This window comes from Sycon ciliatum, chromosome 10, assembly GCF_964019385.1.
Source record: "Sycon ciliatum chromosome 10, ocSycCili1.1, whole genome shotgun sequence".
Lineage (NCBI taxonomy): Eukaryota > Metazoa > Porifera > Calcarea > Leucosolenida > Sycettidae > Sycon > Sycon ciliatum.
In genome coordinates, this window is record NC_088652.1 from 14,663,354 (window position 1) to 14,685,925 (window position 22,572).

General features: G+C 45.8%; 1 protein-coding gene across 1 annotated transcript in view; it reads right to left on the reverse strand.

The window, feature by feature from the left end:
* Window positions 1–22,572, reverse strand: part of LOC135825891 (mucin-5B-like) — a 39,614-nt gene that overhangs the window by 11,923 nt on the left and 5,119 nt on the right. The window contains exons 2-9 of the mRNA XM_065338526.1: window positions 15,925–16,023; window positions 14,551–14,625; window positions 11,803–12,000; window positions 8,742–8,967; window positions 7,671–8,051; window positions 6,660–6,941; window positions 4,496–4,702; window positions 2,935–3,141 (exon numbers count right to left, since the gene is read on the reverse strand). Coding sequence (XP_065194598.1) covers window positions 2,935–3,141; window positions 4,496–4,702; window positions 6,660–6,941; window positions 7,671–8,051; window positions 8,742–8,967; window positions 11,803–12,000; window positions 14,551–14,625; window positions 15,925–15,942 — 1,594 coding nt within the window. The 5' untranslated portion in view covers window positions 15,943–16,023. The remainder of the gene's footprint in view (window positions 1–2,934; window positions 3,142–4,495; window positions 4,703–6,659; window positions 6,942–7,670; window positions 8,052–8,741; window positions 8,968–11,802; window positions 12,001–14,550; window positions 14,626–15,924; window positions 16,024–22,572) is intronic.

Here is a 22,572-nt window from a genome sequence, read left to right on the forward strand (position 1 = left end):
CCACAGAATTTGCCTAGGTAAAATTCCCATTCATCTCTCCGTATTTAATTGGTTTTCTCTGTCCCGGTCCACTCGTAATAGTCTCTCACTTTCCTGTGCTAATTCAGCCGCATTTACCAACTCTCCTCTGTTTTTGTCCTACAGCCTTTGGCTGCAACTTCCCCAGCATGTTAAGGCATCAAAATGTCTTTCCAGCTTTAAAAATGCACTCCGATCGCATAATGTAGTACGATAGGACCTCATTGCTGGATTCTTGTCTATCCTTCTTTCTTCTCTTTTTCTATATTCCTTTCTTTTCTTTTTTTGCCGTGGTTGGCTATCACCCCTCTCTCGCACTTTGCGTGCCAATTGGTCATGGACCACGAGTTGAGTGAAATAAATAAAATAAAAAAAATAAAAAATCAAGGTGGTAGATGGTGTCGTATTGTAGTATCCCTGCCCGACCAATACGGAAGTAGTACAGAACTAATACGGAGCTTTGCCTCATGTATAGTTAGTGTATCTCCGTATGTAAGCGTACGGCGTCTGCTGCATAAAAGCTGCTGCGCATTTCTGTTTAGATTAGATTTTGATAATAACGAGCTATTCAACCTCCAGGTGTGCACCGGAGAGAAAGTCAGTTATTTTGCCGCTTCTTCTTTCACTAATAATTATATCTCAGGTGTGTACCTGAAAGAAGTAGAATAAAAGTAATTCTTGTTGATTTCACCGCGCCTACCACTCGGCTACCCATTACATTGGTGGCAGCGGTGTAGTTTTAAAAAACCCAACGTGATTCGACCCCAGACCCCATGGCTCAACCCGCTGCAGCTCCGTGCGACGAATTAAGATGAGAATCATGTTTCTTGCCTTCCTGGGATTGGCCCTACTTATTAGCTTGCAGCACAGTCAGGGTGCTAGCGTGGATCACCCTTCTCTCCGCACGGCACTCTCTGGAGACTCCGATGGCGATTCCAAGCGACCCGCTCCCTACATGTATACTACCGGTGGTGATGGCGAAGCTGATGAGAACGACGACATGCAGGCTGCTGACCAAGACAAGGAGGGTATTCCCCAAGACCAGCAGCGTTTGATTTTCGCCGGCACGCATTTGGCAGACGGCCGAACCCTGAGTGACTACAACGTTCAGCAGGAGTCCACTCTTCACTTGGTACTTCGTCTCCGTGGTGGGATGCAGATTTTCGTCAACACTCTTCCTGGCTGGACCATCACTCTTTACGTCGCGCAAAGCGATGCTATCAACAATGTGAAGACCACGATTCAAGACGAGGAGGGAGGTTACTTGTCTGACGCCGAGCTAGCCGCTCTGAGTGCCCGGCTCAACCAAGACGAAGATAAAACCTGGCTCGCCCTCCGCTGTAGCTCCAGCCGCCGCCGTGGTTACTAACGCTGATTCTAGGTATGGCATTTTCTTTCCTCTCTTCCTTCAGTCTCCCTGTTCTTTTCAGTCTTCCTTTATGCGAGTGTGTGAATCCAGTTTAGTTTGGTAGGCGTCTGATCATGGTGAGCCACGGTTTACCCAGCTAACGTGGGACAATGTGTGTGACAACGCCCCTTATAGTTATAGTGTAATCAGTTCGGTTTTTGAACTGCGATGTTCCTGGCGGGTTGTGCCAGCGTAGTGCAGCAAGAGTGCTGTGGTTTCAGGTCCTATTTGAGGACAGTTCTTTCCCTTTTGACCCCGTGAGCTCGTTTGAACCTTTTACTTCTATTTTATGATTTGTTATCAGTTCATTTCTTCTGTCTACTCTAAACGTTATCATTTCCGATATAATTTGCCATCTTCCGGTTGACGCTGTTGTTCATAACTCTTCACTAATTTTTGAAAATCACGAGGGCGTGATTATCTGTAGGAAGGGAGGGTGTAGTATCCCTGCCCGACCAATACGGAATTAGTACGGAACTAATACGGAGCTTTGCCTGATGTATAGTTAGTGTATCTCCGTATGTAAGCGTACGGCGTCTGCTGCATAAAAGCTGCTGCGCATTTCTGTTTAGATGAGATTTTGATAATAACGAGCTATTCAACCTCCAGGTGTGCACCGGAGAGAAAGTCAATTATTTTGCCGCTTCTTCTTTCACTAATAATTATATCTCAGGTGTGTACATGAAAGAAGTAGAATAAAAGTAATTCTTGTTGATTTCACCGCGCCTACCACTCGGCTTCCCATTACAGTATTACCCTCGACCGTACCTGTCCCGTACCTGTCCCGTACCTGTCCCGTACCTGTCCCGTACCTGTCCCGTACCGTACCGTACAATCAAAGACGGCTGGCCACAATGCATATTCAAATAGTGCTTTAAAATACAAGATCATGACGTGAAGCAACTTGGAAGAATTAGTATGTATGCGAAGTGTATCGGGGGTCCGGAGATGCATGCAGGGCGATAGTGCAGGTTCGAATCCCAGGTTATGTCTAAAAACAAAAAGTAGAAATTTATAACATCCCTATGCTTTTTTTGTCTAGGTCATCAAGGCAAAAAAGCATAGCGTAGGGTCCTGAGCTTCCAAGCTCTCTCGTTGGAGACTGTTCCATTATTATTTCATCCTCATTTCAGAGACATATTGCCATGTCAAATTAATGTCAGACACACACATTTCCGGGGTTTTTCGCCGGTACAGATAATGAATTTTCACAGTGTGCTTATAATGGAGACTGAGCACTTTATTTTTTGAATGCCGCCCCAAGGTGTTCTATTATTGGAGACGTGCTATTATTGGAGAGTGTGCTTATAATTATTAGAGATAATACGGTATGCAAGTTTCAGACCACCGTCTCTAACATGTCCTTTCCTTGTAGTGTTTGTAATCTTGGTAGTGCAATCAGTAACTGATAGCTTGTGCAGGTGTAGGGAGAGGTGAATGATAGTTGCGGGTTAGATTTGTAGGGTTTGGATGTAGTAATCACATGCTAGAAATGGTTCTTCACATACCTGTGCTTCTTGTTACGGCCACTTGGCATGTTTCTGATGTGGATGACTCTCTAGCTGCGACTGTGTCCATGGCTGTTGCCGTTTGCATCATTGTGTCTGCGACTGTTGCTGTAGCGGCTGTTGTGACTTCTGCCGTAGCGGCTACTGTGGACGACACTGTATCTGCCACAGAGACCGTAGGTGTTGCTGTGGCTGCTGCTGCCTCAGCTTTGGCATAAACAGGAAGAGATAAAGTGAAGAACAGAATCAGATAGGTATGAAAGACTGCGACATATGTAGATATGATGTTAAAATTACGGGTTAGAGAATGGCAGGGAACGGTTCAGGACTTGGCTGTCCCCAAAGGTTTAGCCCAACTGTTGTAGACTCTATTATTAATTGAGGTTGTTATTCCCTTTGCTTAGAAGCTGACCATGCAGTTATTTTGAAGCTATGTCAGGATAGCATTGCATGTCATTGTGTGCGGATGCAACTTTCAGACCACCATCTCTAAAGCCTAGTTCACATTCGACGGGGCGCGACGGGACGCGACGTAAGGATCGACGGGAATCGACGGGACGACCTGATGGCGTTCAATGTGAACACCAGGAACGGGAATGCAACCATACTATCGTACAGATCGGGAAGCGACGGGAAGAGTTGGATCGATCCAACTTTTTATACAGTAGACGGGCGTAGACGGGGACGCAAGCGTTCAAAACGGCTGCAATTCGAGTGTGAACAGGAGACGGCGTCGTGCGCCAACTACTCCCGATTCGTACTTGGATATTTTTAGCATTTCGAACACTGCGCTTCCCATGAAAACTCACAGAATGGCTAGCACGACTTGAGTTGAATTTTAGCAACATAAGATCTCTTGTCACTTATTGTATTTAGGGATAGTTCAGAAGCGTGACAGACGAACTATTCTATCATTTCCTGGGGCTATTATTTGAATGCCACAACTTTCAGGGCTAATTTTTTGATCTTCATGACAAACTGGTATTGTGAACTTGAGTCCGCTTCTTTCAAGGAGAAATAATTGAAAAGAAGTCCCGAAAAACGAGAAATTACATGTAGGTCCGAAAGTCACCCCGTCACGGACCGTGCCTTATGACTCGCGCCGTTCGACGTTGAACGTCGCAACGACTGCTGCATGTCGCGTCGTACGAATCGTACAGGATTTTACAGCTCACCCCAGCCCTCCCGACAAGCCCTTACGTCCCGTACCCACGGCGTTGCGTCGAATGTGAACTAGGCTTAACATGTCCTTTCTGTGCAGTGCTTCCAATCTTTGTAGTCCAATTAGTAAGAGACAGTTTGTAGATGGCCCTAAACTAGAACATGGAGATTGCACTCCTCTAGCTTTCAGAATTTCAAAAGTTGGTATTGCAGTTGACAAAAAATCAGATGGAACTCATTTTAAAGATTAAGCCAACAGCTGAAGTAAAGTGATTGCCGAGACGAAAAGCGGAAACCTCAAGAAAGTAAGGATGAAGGTCGAGATGGATTGTAAAAGGGTAAAGCCAAGGTGAAGGGTTTGGGTGTGGTAATCACATGCTAGAAATGATTCTTTACATACCTGTGCTTCCTGCTACGGCCGCTTGGCATGTTTCTGATGTGGATGACGCTGTAGCTGCGACTGTGCCCATGGCCGTTGCCGTTTGCGGCATTGTGTCTGCGACTGTTCCTGTAGCGGCTGCTGGGACTTCTGCCATAGCGGCTACTTTGGACGACACTGTATCTGCCACAGAGACCGTAGGTGTTGCTGTGGCTGCTGCTGCCTCAGCTTTGGCATTAACAGGAAGAGATAAAGTGAAGAACAGAATCTGATAGGTATAAAAGATTGTGATATATGAAGTAACATAGTAAAACTGGTGTAAGCGACCTCTGGGTTTAGCCACATACTGCTCCTAGTGACTGTTATTCCATGCACCGACAGTTCTACAGGTTAGAGAATGGCAGGGAATAGTTTCGGGTTTGGTTCTGCCAAAAAGGTTAACCCAATGGTTGTAGACTCTATTCTTAAATAAGGTTGCTATTCCCTTTTCAATAATAATAATAATGCAATAATAATAATAATAATAATAATAATGATGTGCATGTACAAGACTTCGTGAGTATTCAACTCAAATTCGTGTTCCGTCAGCGTCAGTATCAGCAAGTACAGTCATGTAGTACAATTTGTTCCCAAAATAACTTCGGGACAGTCTGTTCATGGTTTTCATTTGTATTGGACTCGTTCTCTACACTTGCGATAATTTAGCGGCAATTCTAACGTTGTAGCGTTGTTCTCTTGTAATTTAGTGGAACCTGTATTGAGTAACTGAGTTTTATGTTTCGTTACATTGTCGTCAGATCTCCTGTGTACCGGTTTTGTGGCACAATGATTATAGCCATTATATTTGGTCGTCTCCATTCTTGTGCAATCATGCGTACATGTATGTAGGTTGGTTCTCTTCATGTTATTGTGACCAATTTCATAGATGTTGGTTGCCTTGTTGCTTTCTCTCCCCTCTCCTCTCACCCAAGCCATTCTGCATAAGCGAAGCTGTGGACGCAGCATACTGCTGCTACACTTCAACGCGGGAATGCGTATAATAATAATAATAATTCCCTTTGCAGTGAACCTGACCATGCAGTTATTTTGAAGAACATGTCAGGATAGCGTTTCATGCCAAAGTGTGCGAATGAAACTTTCAGACCACCGTCTTTAACATGTCCATTCCTTGTAGTGTTTGTAATCGTTGTATTCCACTCAGTAACTGATAGTTTGTAGATGGCCCTGCACCACAACATGGAGATTGCACTCGTCTAGCTTTCAGCATATTTTCACAAGTTGGTGTTGCAGATGACAATAAATAAGACGTAACCAATTTGAAAGATTAGGTCAACTGCTGGTGCAAAGCGATTATAGAAAGGAAAAGCGTAAAACTCGACAAAGTGAGGATGAAGGTAGAGATGGACGGTAAAAATGGCGAAGGGCAGGTGAAGGGCTTGGGTGTGGTAATCACACACATCGTCGGATGGTTGCCGCACTTTGCCTCCTGTACAGGATGAATTGTCCAGATGCAAATCCCCTTTTACAGAGGATGTTGCCACCCTAGCATCCCCATCACCGATCAGTCCACTCCACGCGTAACATGTTTCAGAGATGTAATGCCCATATGCCCCAACTGGCAAATAAACTTCCAGTCCGGTCCCGAAACAACCTGTGTCGAGCCTACCCTCACACAGTTGTCCCTGTCTGGAACCAGCTGCCTGTCGGAGTCTTCTCTGGTCCGTTCTGCACCAAGAGCAGTTCAACTTGCAACATTTCAAGGTTGCAGCCAACCGCTATTCGAAGACCAACGATTGATCGTGAGCACATCGCCATCTCTGAGTATCAGCATCATGTCTGCCTTATATCTGCCTCCCCTGTGACTTTCAAATTCCGCTCCACATACTCCTTTCAATGATGTCAGTTCTTCTTTCCTCTCCTTCTGCTAACACTGTCTGTCCTATTTTTCTCCTTCTCATCACGGTCCTGTCTCTCCGAACATTTCACTTCATGTACCTGTCACTCCGTTCATTGTTCTTATTCTTTTTTTTTGGTGCGTTTTATGCCCCCATGACGCCGAGACCTCAGGTCGGCTGAGGGCAAAAAGCTTCACCATCACTATGCTCCCACTATGTATTTTTCTGTCTTTGCCTATGAGCTGTGATCACTGTAAGGAAAACCATGCTAGAAATGATTCTTCACATACCTGTGCTTCCTGTTACGGCCACTTGACATGTTTCTGATGTGGATGACTCTCTAGCTGTGACTGTGTCCATGGCTCTTGCTGTTTGCATCATTGTGTCTGCGACTGTTCCTGTAGCGACTGCTGTGACTTCTGCCGTAGCGGCTACTGTGTGCGCCAAGTTGTCTGCGAGTGTGGTCGTAGCGGCTGCTTCATGTGTCACAGTATCTGCCGTAGCGCCTACTGTGGACGACACTGTATCTGCCACAGAGACAGTAGGTGTTGCTGTGGCTGCTGCTGCCTCAGCTTTGGCACAAACAGGAAGAGATAAAGTGAAGAATCTGTTAGCTATGAAAGATTTTGAATGCCCAATGGCTGTAAATTCTATTCTTCCGTGAGGTTGTTATTACCTTAACCTAGAAGCTGACCATGTAGTTATTTTTAAGCTACGTCAGTATAGCGTTTCATGCCATAGTGTGCAGATGCAACTTTCAGACCACCATCTCTAACATGCTGTCTGCATTCGCCAACTTTTCATTAGATCTGCCTCTTTTGTTTGCGAATTAAAATAAACACAAAAACAAGCAACAACATGTCCTTTCCTTGCAGTGCTTGTTATCTTTGTAGTCCAATCAGTAACTGACAGTTTGTAGATGGCCCTAAACTAGAACATGGAGATTGCACTCCTCTAGCTTTCAGCATTTCACAAGTTGGTGTTGTAGGTGACAATTAAAGACATGGAACTCATTTTAAAGATTAAATCAACAGCTGGAGCAAAGCGAATATCGCGAGGAAAAGCGGAAAACTCGACAAAGTGAGGATGAAAGTCAAGATGGATCATAAAAGAGTAACGGCCAGGTGAAGGGTTTGGGTGTGATACTCACATGCTAGAAACGGTTCTAGCTTTCAGTGTATCAAAAGTTGGGGGTAGCGGCTGTCAATCAACCGTTGGAACCAATGGATTGTAAAAGTGTAAAGCCCAGTGGAAGTGTTTGCACGTGGTAATCATAATGCTAGACATGGTTCTTCACATACCTATGCTTCCTGGTACGGCCGCTTGGCATGTTTCGGATAAGGATGACTCTGTAGCTGCGACTGTGTCCATAGCTCTTACCGCCAGTACTTTGTGCACCAAGTGTAGGAATGCTCTCCTCAGCTCGTTCATACTGGAACTGCTGGAATTTCTGGCATCAACTACTCTCACAAAGGCAAGCTCCAAACGCTGTGAACATGATTTCATCCCTTCCACAACGGCCCTTTCTACTTGGTTGCGTTGGAAAGGAGTAAGCAGATCTGCACGTGTAGCAATAGCCACAACGTCTAGTTTCCGCTGGTGCCCACCTGCCTGTTGTGTGTGTAATTGCGACTGCAGCTGCATTGGCAATGGTTGCTGCTGTTGGCCATCCAGTTCAGAACCTGCGTATGAAATCACAAAATGGACTCAATTTCTTTTTTCCCTTTCGAGATGATCAAACGAAACTATTTTCATCACAATGTGACTAGTCCAGTGGAGTAAATGTGGAAACGCGACGGCAGCCACATTACTCGCTGAATGATACGATGGTAAAGGCACACTTGACATAAAAAACAGTAAAGAAAAAAATTCCTGTGTCCGTTCCCGACGGGAACTGACGACGGCCGCTAACACCAGGTAAACACTTAGCACAGAAAAGAGGTAAAAACAAATTCCAAAAACACACTCTACATTCTGGCACAGAACTCTCCTTCTCAGCGCCACCTACCCGATCAATTTTGTGCATGGTGGCTGCTCAAAGATTGGCTATTATATCTGACATAGAGGGCTGGGCAATACATTATGTAATAAAAATAGAAGAAATCACATGGAAACGAGTTATGAAGCCACTATCCACTACTGTAACAAGATAATACGCTGTCATTGCACCTCCTACTGCTTATTATCTTGTTACAGTCGTGGATAGTTGCTTCAGAACTCGTTTCCATGTGATTTCTTCTATTTTAATTATATATATTGGCTCAGTATCCGAGTTAAATACATTATGTGATTGAAACAGAACGATGCGGCTACTTTTGACTTGCTGATGGGATTTCTTTGGACACGACTGTAGTACATTGTTATCCACTCACCATCATCAGATGTTGATTGTCTACACGCATAACTAGCAGCAGTTGCACTGACACGTTTCGTGATCTCTTCAACCGACTCTGTGCCATCCACCACGATCGTGGCAACAGATGGTGCTGTCATGGCAACAGCAAATAAGTCGTGTGACGCAGAATAATGGTCGTGGCCTGCAAAGTCGCGAAAACGCACGTTCACCTGCGAATGCTTGCACATGGTTTCTTCAATTCCCTACATGGAAAAAAAATTGAAAAATGAAAGTATGCCGTAAGAAAGTGAACACTGTGTGAATTACACCCATCTCACTAACATAATAGTGGTCTACAGTAACAGTATAGTAATGCTATGTGTAGATAATGCACATTTGAAGTATAATACCGCATGACAATATATTACATTGTCATGCCACATTGTACTTCTGTGTACTGTATTATTATTCTGATCACAAGGTGCTATTTGTAGTAAAGAAAAGGACCAAGGAATTGCAAGTTATGCTATAATGTCCACTAACACCACCAGTCACTTGCCAACCAACTCATATGATAAGATTGCACGACACTGACCGACAGTACTGACGTTCTACAACTACTTAGTAACTGACCATCAGCTCTAGCACGTCTTGGGTGCGCACTCCAACAGCCTTCCAACTTGGAAGGTTCTAAGATATACAAAAACAAAGGATGGGGGAAGGTGAGCGCAACCAAGACAAGCACAAGCTGAAAGTCTCTGCTGTGAAGGACGTTGGTGGATGTTCATGCATGTCAATGACGATACTGGCAAGACCATTCCTATGTTTTCATCTAACTTAGAACCTTCCAAGTTGGAAGGCTGTTGGAGTGCGCACCCAAGACTTGCTAGAGCTGATTTGTATTTGTATTTGTATTTATGGATTCTCCACAGGCCTTAGCCTAAATCGAGGGAGTCTCCGTCAACAGCTTATGAAGAAGAAGCTGAGGTGAGAAATATAAAATAGGAAATAGAATGATGCGGGGTGGTAGTAATATAACACAGTGCTCTATGACTTCGCTACTCTACGTGGAATGAAACCAGAGGGCTCATAATGGCTGATAGCAAAGTGTGTGTGGACAAGAGCGGTAACACATTTTGGGCTGGATACAGTACGAATGGCAGCCGGGAGGGAGTTCCATGTGGCAGTGGTGACAAAGAGAAAGGTGGCACGGGTGTGTGTGCTGGCTCTAGCAGGTGGGAGTAGATGTTGGGGGCGCCTGGCGCTGTTTGACACTGAGTAGCCTAGGTCCTCCAGGGTCGTCATCTGGCTATTGATAAGGTGGTGGAGCTCAAGAAGGCACTGAATGTGTCTTCGCCATGCGAGGCTGGGCCACTGGAGGTGCGCGAAAAGTGAGGCTTTCGGCTCCGTTTGAGGAGGGTATACGCCATACTGCCCCAGGATCACACATGCCACTCTTGCCTGTAGCCGTTCAAGGGTAGTAGCCTGAGCACTGGAGAGTTGAAATTGCCAGAGGGATGAGGCGTATTCAACCACAGGTAGAACATATCCAGTGTACAAGCAGCTGGCTACGGCTGGGGTGATACGCTTAGTCATGTGGATAGCTAGTTAGTTGTAGAACGTCAGTACCAAAGTGTTAGGAAATTTGAGGCCACATGCCACATACTGCTCTTTTCTCTCCGAAACTCAACACTTGCAAGCCAGATATGAAAGGAAGAAAAAATCATCAGTCACACCACCGGGACTCGAACCAGGGACCTTGCTATTCGCGAGCAATGCTCTAACCAACTGAGCTACAGTATGACTCTTATCCACAGTGATGGTAAATCTATCCTTCTTCGGTCAATCAATATCTGGCTTGCATCATACTGGCAACTCACACCAATCAAGAGGGCCCTCGGCCATTCGCTTGATATCATGGGGAGCGCATCAAACTATGTCCACTGCGAGCAAATACAAATTGCAATTTCAAATTTGGACTTCACAGAGAATTTTCAAAGTGTTAGGAAATTTGAGGCCACATGCCACGTACTGCTCTTTTCTCTCCGAAACTCAACACTTGCAAGCCAGATATGAAAGAAAGAAAAAAATCATCAGTCACACCACCGGGACTCGAACCAGGGACCTTGCTATTCGCGAGCAATGCTCTAACCAACTGAGCTACAGTATGACTCTTATCCACAGTGATGGTAAATCTATCCTTCTTCGATCAATCAATATCTGGCTTGCATCATACTGGCAACTCACACCAATCAAGAGGGCCCTCGGCCATTCGCTTGATATCATGGGGAGCGCATCAAACTGATGATTTTTCTTTCTTTCATATCTGGCTTGCAAGTGTTAAGTTTCGGAGAGAAAAGAGCAGTACGTGGCATGTGGCCTCAAATTTCCTAACACTTTGAAAATTCTCCGTGAAGTCCAAATTTGAAATTGCAATTTGTATTTGCTCGCAGTGGACATAGTTTGATGCGCTCCCCATGATATCAAGCGAATGGCCGAGGGCCCTCTTGATTGGTGTGAGTTGCCAGTATGATGCAAGCAAGATATTGATTGATCGAAGAAGGATAGATTTACCATCACTGTGGATAAGAGTCATACTGTAGCTCAGTTGGTTAGAGCATTGCTCGCGAATAGCAAGGTCCCTGGTTCGAGTCCCGGTGGTGTGACTGATGATTTTTTCTTTCTTTCATATCTGGCTTGCAAGTGTTGAGTTTAGGAGAGAAAAGAGCAGTACGTGGCATGTGGCCTCAAATTTCCTAACACTTTGAAAATTCTCTGTGAAGTCCAAATTTGAAATTGCAACGTCACTACCGTCGTCAGTTTTGTGCAATGTCATCGCATGAGCTGATTGTCAAGTAACTGGTTGTGTTAGTGGACATTATAGCGTAACTTGTAGTTCCTTGGTCCTTTTCTTTACTATAAATTAATCATTGCCTCAATCATTGGCTCTCCATCCGAGTCTATACATGGTGGTGTATTAGTTGTGTACCCACAATTGTGTTGGTGGGGTGGTAGTAATTTGGACTAACAATACATTCATCCAAATCACACTCTATCCTATGTACTGCAGTGTGCATTCCACTTTGCTTGCAACTCACCTTTGTTGGGGATGCTAAATCTTTTGCCTTCATGTCCGGTTGATGCTCCTTGCGTAGTAGTTTATTGAAGAAACCTTTTGCTGTAAAGGATGCAATGAAGGTAGATTTTCCTGAACCTTCTGCTCCACACACATTGGTAATCAGTTCAGTAGGATGGTTGTAGCGCACAATACCAAACTCTGCACATGTCAAGCTGGTCTGGAGCATACAATTTCATCACATAACAAAAACAACAAGCAACTGACGCTCTTTGACTTCCTTAGCTTAAGTTCTGATTGACCCCATTTCACTATCCAACATATCTTTTATCTTTATCCCTCTGCAGTGGATGTGTGGGCGCTAATAGTGGGCGCTGCATTTCCGTATACATGTCTTGTTCTCGTCTTGTTTTTCTTTTTCTCTTATGCAGGCAGGCATAGTGGGATGGTCTAAGACCATGATTGAGAAACAGAGGGTACCAGGTTCAAGTCCTGCTTGGAAGCGGAAGGATTTTTTCCAGCCGTGCTGCGACCCACAGTTAATTGGGAACTCGTGGCCTGGCACGAGGGAAACATGGATGCAGTGAATGGGATTTCGGTCTTTGACCACTTTGTGGTGGGTCTGATCTACTCACCTCCCACCGTTTAGGAGCTGCATCTGCGCCTTGATCCAAGAGGGTGGTGGCGTTCCTGCGGATGCGGAAAACTGGGCCTTTGGCCGAGTCTCACGCGAACCGTGAATTTTTTTTATTTTTTATGTATTTAAACAATCGACGAGGAGACAATAGTCGTAAATGGCAATAAATAAGATAAATTGTGCACTCATAACACATTGCAAAGGTGCAAACTTCGCTTTTTGTACTTGTTAGCTGCTGTATTTCTACCTGAAACCATATTAGCTACATGTATATAAGTGTGTGTTTTAGTTATTACATTTTTATGTGACGGCGTTCCACTGATGACAGTCACAAGAAAACGTTATGGAACTTGACTTTCTTCATTTTTGCTGTTGTTATGAGTGCACAATTTATCTTATTTATTGCTATCTCTCTTATGTCCTTCTCTATTTTTCTTGGCGCGCTTTGTCTGTGCAGACGCCGAGACCACCAAGGTCGGCTGAGCAGCAGGGTCCCGCCACCACTTTCCGCATTCATTCAGGAGCATAGTGGACTTAGTAAACACCTACACACACACACACATACACATGCACACACACACACACACACACACACACACACACACATACACACGCACACACATACACACGCACACACACACACACACACACACACACACACACACACACACACACACACATACACACACACACACATACACACACACACACACACACACACACCATTGGACCATTGGACACCCATCGCCGGAGGCGATGATAGCGATGCTACAGCAGAAGCCATAGCAACTTGTGCTGGGATTGCACCATTCAACAGCTTGCAAGGCTGAAGAATTGGCCGCCACTATTCAGCCTGGTCTACCGTATTTCCGCAAATAAAAGGCCGTCCTCGTATACAACGCCTTCCTCGTATACAAGGCCGGGGCAGGGGCGATTGAAAAAATAAAAGACCGTCTCCGATTAGAAGACCGGGCCTACTAAATGAGTCTTTGTTCTTGTGTTAAAAATAGAAGACCATGCTCAAACTGTGGGAAAAAATAGAAGACCGTGCTTAAACTGTGTAGAAGAAAATGGAAGAACGGGGGTAAAACTGTGTGGCGAGAAATAGAAGACCAGGGTCAAACTGGGTTGAAAGAATAAAAGACCGTCCTCGAATACAAGACCGTCCTCGATTATAAGGCCGGGTTAGGGCGAGGTTGAGAAAATAGTAGACCGGCCTACTATTTGTGGAAATACGGTACACCACACAGCTATGAAGTGGCTTTTTCTGGCCAGTGAATCCCTACTTTTTGGTCTTTTTTTATTTTTTTTCCCTCACACACATCACACCACATACTCCGGCATGCACTGGCTGTTGGTAACCACCCAGGAGAATGAAAGAAAAGTCAGGAAGAGGCTGAGAAAGAGAAGACAGACGTGTGTGGCCATAATCGTCGGGAATCGAACCCGCAACCTATCGATTGGAAATCGCTGCACATACCACTGCACCATATGGGACACACACACACACACACACAAACACACACACACATACACACACAAACACACACAAGTACACACAAGTACACTGATACACATCACGTAACATGTATACGCCTGTCACAAGAGAAGCACACAGATCTGCAAATGAGATGTAACTATTGCTTGTTATCATCCTGTTTGCGCTTCCCTTCTCCTCATTGGATTTCCCTAACCTGTGCTTTCCACCTTGGAATGTTGTTCATTTTTCGCTTTGGACATGTGTCAGATCTAGGTGTCAGGGCGTTGAATGTCTCAGTATCCCGTCAGTTTTGTGCTTTATACATCTTCTAATTGTATTTTATTTGATCTGGTTACATCGATTGGCTCGTTACACACAACTTGTACCAATCTGTCTTTCCTCTCATCCATAAGCAAATATAGTAAAACATGGTGTAAGCGATCTCTGGGTTTAGCGACCACCTGCTCTTAACGACCATTTTTACATGCACCAACAGCTCTACACAGACACTGTGGGACCTAGTTCTAAAGGCCACCTGGCTTTAACGACCGTTTTTGCTTGCACCGTGGTACCGTGGTACCGTGGTACCGTGGAGTGGTCGCTTAAACCAGGTTTTACTGCAGTTAGAAATGCTAAGGAATGACATTTCTAACCTTGACCAAGTCCAATATTGGCATTCTTTCCTTCTTTTCAGCTATTCTCTCGACTTCCTCCACGATCTCCTTGGCCTGGATTGGAAACACAGAATCAATATTTTGTATAGCAATACACTCTTCACTGTCATCAATTTCACTGGTCACAATAACCATTGTATAACAAAACAAGAAACACTCAGAAAAGCACCGACCACTTTACTTGTTACACCGTATATAGCACAGGTGCACAGTAAGACATGAGAGACCTTTCAGACAACGCTCAATACCCTTTATGTACGGAGTGTACAGACTGAATTTGATTTCGACTCACCTCAAATTCCATACTTCTCTGGGCCATAACTTCACTCTCCTTTTGACGATTTTTTCAATCTTGGGCTTCCTGGAAAGCCAGTCGCAAGAGGGACACATTGAGCCCACGCTTGCCACCACGAAGGTCAAAACGCCAGCGCTACAGCCCAGCGTCTTAGCTGCAACGCCAATATTCCGACAGAAGTCGTCTTGTATCAGCCATTTCGCTCTCCTTGCTCGTAACAACTAAACTGTTACTTCAAAAAAATTTACAAACTACCATGAGTCCGTTTACCATTTTGAACGTTTTTCTACGTCACTGCATGGCCAGAATGATGGAGAAATCCCTCATTCAAATCTGCGCGAGCGACTATTGCGCGACATTTTCCGCAATTCGACTTTCGAACTTCGTAACTCTGGAACCGCACATCGGAGCGCTTCAGCGATTGTTTCATTGGACAGCTGGGAGTTTTCTCTTCGATCTACATATTTTAGTTTTTGGGAAAAGCAGAAATGACTGAGTTACGATCGATTGAAATTTTGAAAAGTTTCGATCCCAGGGGATCGAAAGTTGTACAGTCCGTACACAAAGGGATGATACACAAAAAAGTGGATTAAAGTGAAGAGTAAAAAGAGATACACTGTACACGATGATGACACCCAATACACCTTGAAGTAGACAGTGAGGAAATAGACTAGAGAAGAACACATGTTAGTTTTCTCTTACACATTCATAATGCAGAAAGTACTCTTCAAATAATCGACGTGGAGACTTCATAGAAAATAAAAAGGACCAAGGAAATACAAGTTACACTATAATGTCCACTAACACCACCAGTTACGAAAGTACTATTTCCTCATATGTAAACCGGCTTACACGGAGATCGTCCATGTTATCCAACCTCATGTACAGCTACATGTTTCATGAAAAACAATCATACCATTTTGATAAGAACTTATGCAGGTGAGGGGAGGGGGGGGGGAGTGGTTCCAGAGCAAAGGTTTTCACAGTCAAACAACATATCTTCTCAGACAAAACGGGGAGACCTATTCATAACACAACATACTTTTCACAAATCTTACCTCATCGTATGGAAGCATAGCCCAGGTGATGTCCAGCAAGTAAGGTACACAGCCTGCTTCCCCAGCGCACACTGCTTCACCAAGAGGAGTCCTCCCATTCTACACAGCCATAGCATCCAAAGCAGCAACAACAAAACCAACAAACGGATATCACGAGCACCAGTACTCTACTGGAATCGACGACAATTGTCATATCGTGGAATGGCTGGACGTGGTGCGGCCAACATCAAGTATCCTTTCCCCATATCTCTGAAGGCAGTGTTGCCATCTATGACCAGACCAATTGGCAATACTTTTATTGTGTTCTCATGCTCTAAAATTACGTTCATTATGTTGTGCTGTGTTTTCTAAAAAAAATTCTAACCGTGCTTTACACAGATATATACTTGGGAGTCTTGTCTCGTAGAAAAATTGCTCTGTCTGGATAAACGCTGCAAGCCGCATGTTTAACTGGAAGATTATGACACCCCCCCCCCCCCCCACCCCAGGAACTCGTCTAAGGTGAGGCAAAGTTAACTTGATGGAGTTTGTCCATAACTTGTTACACATGCATGCTTACACCAAAGTGTAAAAAAAACGCGCCAAACAAAGAGAAGAGTAACATCAAGAGTATATAACCCCCCAAGAGTGGGCAACTCTGCTATTGGGGTCTCCGACGGCGAAAACTCACATCACGTGTCTCAGATATCTTCGTACTACGGACAAACGAAGGATAACGTGCGCGCAATCCGAATATCTACCATGATCATGCTGGGGATTTGCATACTCGCAGTGAGTTTCTGTCAGAGAGTGCTTTTTTATTACTCCGCTGCTCGCTAAAAACGGGCTGGAATCGTACAACTGAGACATTGGACCACGTGATGTGAGTTTTCGCCGCCGGCGTACCCCATAGAAAGGGTATCAAGAGTTCCACACTCTTGGGGGGTTATATACTCTTGGTAACATTCATTTCAGTTCAGGACAAGTAAAGAAGACGGAGATCGTTTCGAAACAGTTTATTTTATACACAGAGCAGCAGGGCTTCAATATTTTGTGTGGCCACCGTTTGCTTCGATTAGGGCTTCAACACGACGTGGCAGTGACTCCATGCATGAGGAAACCGTGTCAGGAGCCAACGAGTCCCACTCCAGGTGCAGTGCCTGCTACAGCTGGTCAGCATTCTCGCAGCGAGGTGGAATTATTCTCTTCTTGAGAACAGCCCACAAATTCTAAATTGGATCCATGTCCGGCGAGCAGTGAGGTTGAAACAGGATGTTGGGTACACCACTATCGAGAAGATCCTGCTGTGCTTGAGCTGACGTGTGGGAGGTAGCATTGTCGAGCTGCGTAGACCACTCGTTTGCAAAGAATTCGATGCCACTTGGTACAATGTCGGCTGCCATTCCTTGGGCGAACGTGGCTGCACTCCACGTCGGAGCCAAGGACAAATGCCCAACGGTTCCGAAAAGTGAAATGGCCCCGATAACGTGCACCTTTGCTGGATAGTGTGGCACCTCGCCTATTGGCTTGTCGTCCCGCGGGTACCAGGACATAACACGTCCGTCAGGACCCTTAGGCAAAGCATGCCTCGTCTGCAAAGACAACGCGGTCAAAGTCAAACTGGCGATGCTCAATTCCCCATACTAGCCGGCTGTTCTTTGCTGCTTCTTTCAGAACTAACTTACGCACCGGGCGCCCGGACCTGTAACTATTCCGTCTGAGGCTTCTGCGTACCGTGCTGGAAGGCTGCCATTTGCCTACCAGGTTGCTCCGTGTCCAGAACCTCAGAAATCTTCTCACTGCTCGCGAAATGATTGGCAGCGATGTGATCAGCAACAAACTCCATGCCCACAGGTGAGAGTCTCGGCATTGTTCCGCTGCCGGCCTGTCTTGCCATGGTTCTCCGAATTTCAACTCGATTGCATGTGTCCTTTACCTGAACATGGACAATAGAATCGAAGATTGTTTTGTGACTTGTTCTCGATTTTAGTACATTATTGATGATCGGTTTCACTTACGTGAGTCTTCTTGTAACCGGTTATGTCCATAATTTGTCTCGGAGTATGACCTGCTCTGTAGAGGGTACTCGTCTACTCAATTCATATCCTCAAAAGAACTCATTATTTTCCATTTTTGAATAGGGCTTGCGAAGAAAACTGTAGAGAATGGTTTCATCTCATTTTGGAAATGGGATTGCGGAGCATGTTTGTGTGTCCTTTGTTTGCTGTTCTGTCTGCACTGTGGACTCTGTACGAGATTTTGGGAATGGCCATGTCCTTCTTCTCCATCTCTTCATGAGCTGTACTTCGTTAAGTGAATAGGGACCTTTCTCATTTGCTGCGAATCGAATGTGAAACGAAAGTTTGATTCGGCTCCTAATCGTTTCGTTGAAAACAGATTCAGGTTTCGCAAGTTGTCATGCAAATGTGCATGGCAACTACGACTACGGCCGGTAGCTTGGCGTACGGGTGTTTACACGCACACGTGCATGGATCATGGAATCAAGGGAAAATGTGTACCTGGCAAAACATGTGTACCTGGCCAAATAAATGTGTACCTGACGGATTCGGAGCGCGCCACGATCGAATGAAGAGGCTTCCATTCGTGAAAATGAGCTCTGCGCAGGGACTCTAACGAATCCTCGAACCCAGGTGACGAATAAGCATTCGTTTCGTACCCGTACGTGTGACGCGAAAGGTCCCTAATGAAAGAAATTTTGAACTGTTTTTAGCATGCAACAAGTGCACTCCGAAATTTTACACGAGGTGCGTACAGTTGAGTTCATACACACAAATCGCCAGTGAAGTAATGGGAGCTGGCTTCGCGGCGCCGGCTTTGCACTTAGGGCCGGATTTCACCGAGTGCAACTGTAGTACTTTGCCTTGGCTGAGGTGTAGTACACGCGCTGGAGTCCTTCCGTGCCATGAAAGGAACTGCTTCCTATTATAGAGATTAGGCGCCATGAACCCTGCTTGTAGTAAACATTGCATTAGTAGCACTGATACCTTTATGCAAATATGGGGTAGTCTCGCCTGCGCATAAGGGCGTACTCGTACTCATGGTGTGGCCTGGGCGTTCTCCAGTACGGCTTCCCGCCATTGTATGCCAGACACCCCATTGTTGCGCGCCTAGCCACGCGCGTGGCTTTTGCCTGCTGCTCGGTTGTCAGCGATAACTACTGTTTGCCGTACGCTGCAAACCTACATTTCTGCGCATGGAGCGCGAGAATGTCGTCTTCTTCCGCTCCGCAGTACACAGTCATTAGGCTCTTCCTTCGATGCATCGAGGACAATCCGTTTTAAGCGACTCAGCGCAACATGGGATACAAACTCAAACAAATAAACTTACTTGCAAGAAAAATTTGTATCCAGAACAGATCCAGTCAACTGAGCGCAAGGAGAACAAGAACAGCAACTCGCCACTCATATTTTTTTGCCGCGGAATTCAAATCTCGATTTTCTCGACTTTTCCACAAAAGATGTGGCCATGTTTTAGTGCGCTCTGGTTCAAATAACAAGGAAGCATACATAGTGTGCTGAAATGGGCTCGTCTATTTGGGTAGAATAGTAGAATATTCGTTTTGTTGTACGTTGCTTATTCGTTAGAATATTCGTTCGTGATTTTGCTATTCGTTGCAACACTGCTCTTAACCGTCCACCTCTCCACACTGCACTCTTGGCCCACAGTCACAACACCACTCCATAGCGAGGAAGTTCGTTCTTGGGTAGATGTTCCATATCCTCCAGACAGCTGTTTTCCTCAATAAGAGTACCCCAGCAGAGGTAGATAACGAAGAGGGCAGTGTGGAGAGGTGGACGGTTAAGATTATTATCAAATGGCCGAGTTTGTCGCTACTTCTGAGTCACACAGTCCTCCGAAAAGTCAAATTGACACACAATTCGGCAGTACTCTCGATGACGTAGTCCGGGTGTCATCCCATTATGGCCTCCATTGGCGACACGGGGGTAGAGGCATGGGGTTGCTGTCGGTATAGTCACAGCAGGATGTCCAGGTTGTCTCTCCAACTGCTCGACTTGTGCGGTAGGCTAACAGGTCATTTGCCAGTTTGTAGTTGGCTTCGCCCCGCCTGCAGTTACATCGAGGATAGGCTACCGTCTTAGCCGTTCTATGCTGATGTACTTATGCTGATGGACTACTGTGCTAGCGTGGTTGAAGTGGACGGACGTGGTGGTTGAAGTGGACGGACACGTCATTGAAGACCGATCATGGCTTCGACCAGCCGGAGACACACGACATATCAATGTGAGCGAGCTGGAAGCAATGATCAAATGACTCAACCTCGCCGTTTGTTGGGGTGCTACAAAAGTGCGGCTCATGACAGATTCGAAGTCTGCCACTAGCTGGCTGAACGATGTGGTGACGAACTCATACCGTGTTCGTACCAAGGGCCTTCACGAAGTGGTGGTGCAGTGACGTCTGCAGATAGTGTGGGACATTGTCATTGTAGCTGGCCTCTCTGTGATAGTCGTATTGGCCTCGTCTGCCAAGAATCAAGCTGACATCCTAACGCGTGTCCCTGCTACCTGGACTGCTCACGGCAAAGCGCAGTTGAAGGAGAGCAGCATTGCAGCAAACCTCGTCGGTGGACCTGCTGGTGGTCCAGTTCAGCAACACGACATTGCGGCTGCTCAGCACACCAATGCACTGATCACTGAGGTGATCTCGCAGATTGAAGGAGGCCGCCCACTTCATGAGTTGTTCACGAAGGTCGGTTGACAGCTTGTGATCGTGAATGGCCTGCTGTGCCTATCGATGGAGTCGTGGAACTTCCAGTTGTGGCATCGAAGCTAGTTGCTGATATATTGTCTGATTCACATACGAGAACAGGCCGTGGTTCGTGGAATACCATGTATGATGTTGTTCGTAGCCGCTGCTTCATTCCGTACATGGCTGCCCAGTGCCAGCGGCAATTTCAGGAGTGTGTACAGCAGCTTACAGCCACCGCGAGACGTCTATGCTGCCTACGCAAGCAAGCATCGCAGGGAGCCCATTGTCAGAGGTGGTCATAGACACACTTTAACTTGGTCCAAAGTGAAGTGGCCGCTACCATTGTGTGCTACAGGCACTCGATTCTTTCACTAAGTGGGCCGAAGTTATCCCGTTGGCTCGACATGATGCTTCCGCTGTTGCCAAGGCATTCACGGCACTGTGTAATCTCTGGGGCCCGCCGAAGGTTGTCCGCATGGATAATGGGTCTGAGTTTCGGAACGCGCTCGTTGAGTCTGTCTTCGAGTACTTCGGTGTCCGAGTGAAGACAGGAGCCGTCAGACACCCACAGTCCCAAGGAACTGCTGAACGCTTCAACAGGACATTGCTTGGCCTGATTCGGAAGTTGGACGACAAGTCGAGCAGTTGGAGAGACAACCTGGACATCCTGCTGTGACTATACCGACAGCGACCCCATGCCTCTACCCGCGTGTCGCCAATGGAGGCCATAATGGGATGAAACCCGGACTACGTCATCGAGAGTACTGCCGAAGCGTTTTTCAATTGACTTATTGGAGTACTGTGTGACTCAGAAGTAGGGACAAACTCGGCCATTTGAAAATAATCTTAACCGTCCACCTCTCCACACTGCCCTCTTCATTATCTACCTCTACTGGGGTACTCATATTGAGGAAAACAGCTGTCTGGAGGATATGGAACATCTACTCAAGAACGAACTTCCTTGCTATGGAGTGGTGTTCTGACTGTGGGCCAAGAGTGCAGTGTGGAGAGGTAGACGGTTAAGAGCAGTGTTGCAACGAATAGCAAAACCACGAACGAATATTCTAACGAATAAGCAACGTACAACAAAACGAATATTCTACTATTCTACCCAAATAGACGAGCCCATTTCAGCACACTATGTATGCTTCCTTGTTATTTGAACCAGAGCGCACTAAAACATGGCCACATCTTTTGTGGAAAAGTCGAGAAAATCGCGATTTGAATTCCGCGGGAAAAATATGAGTGGCGAGTTGCTGTTCTTGTTCTCCTTGCGCTCAGTTGACTGGATCTGTTCTGGATACAAATTTTTCTTGCAAGTAAGTTTATTTGTTTAAGTTTGTATCCCATGTTGCGCTGAGTCGCTTAAAACGGATCGTCCTCGATGCATCGAAGGAAGAGCCTAATGACTATGTACTGCGGAGCGGAGGAAGACGACATCCTCGCGCTCCATGCGCAGAAATGTAGGTTTGCAGCATATGGCAAACAGTAGTTATCGCTGACAACCGAGCAGCAGGCAAAAGCCACGCGCGTGGCTAGGCGCGCAACAATGGGGTGTCTGGCATGCAATGGCGGGAAGCCGTACCGGAGAAAGCCCAGGCCACACCACGAGTACGAGTACGCCCTTATGCGCAGGCGAGACTACCCCATATTTGCATAAAGGTATCAGTGCTACTAATGCAATGTTTACTACAAGCAGGGCTCATGGCGCCTAATAGTATTGTTGAATACGAGAAAGGACGACTGACGACACATTATCCAGACATTACAACGGGAACAGGTGGATTGGTGGAACGACATTTATTAGAGACGGGACAAGAGACCAAGACGAACGAAACGACTACATGGTGATTATTGAAGAGTGAGAAAGGGAGCAATTCTGAACGCCAAGATAAAGGGCCTGAGTAGTTCTGGCAAATATGGGCGCGCAAGTAGCTACCC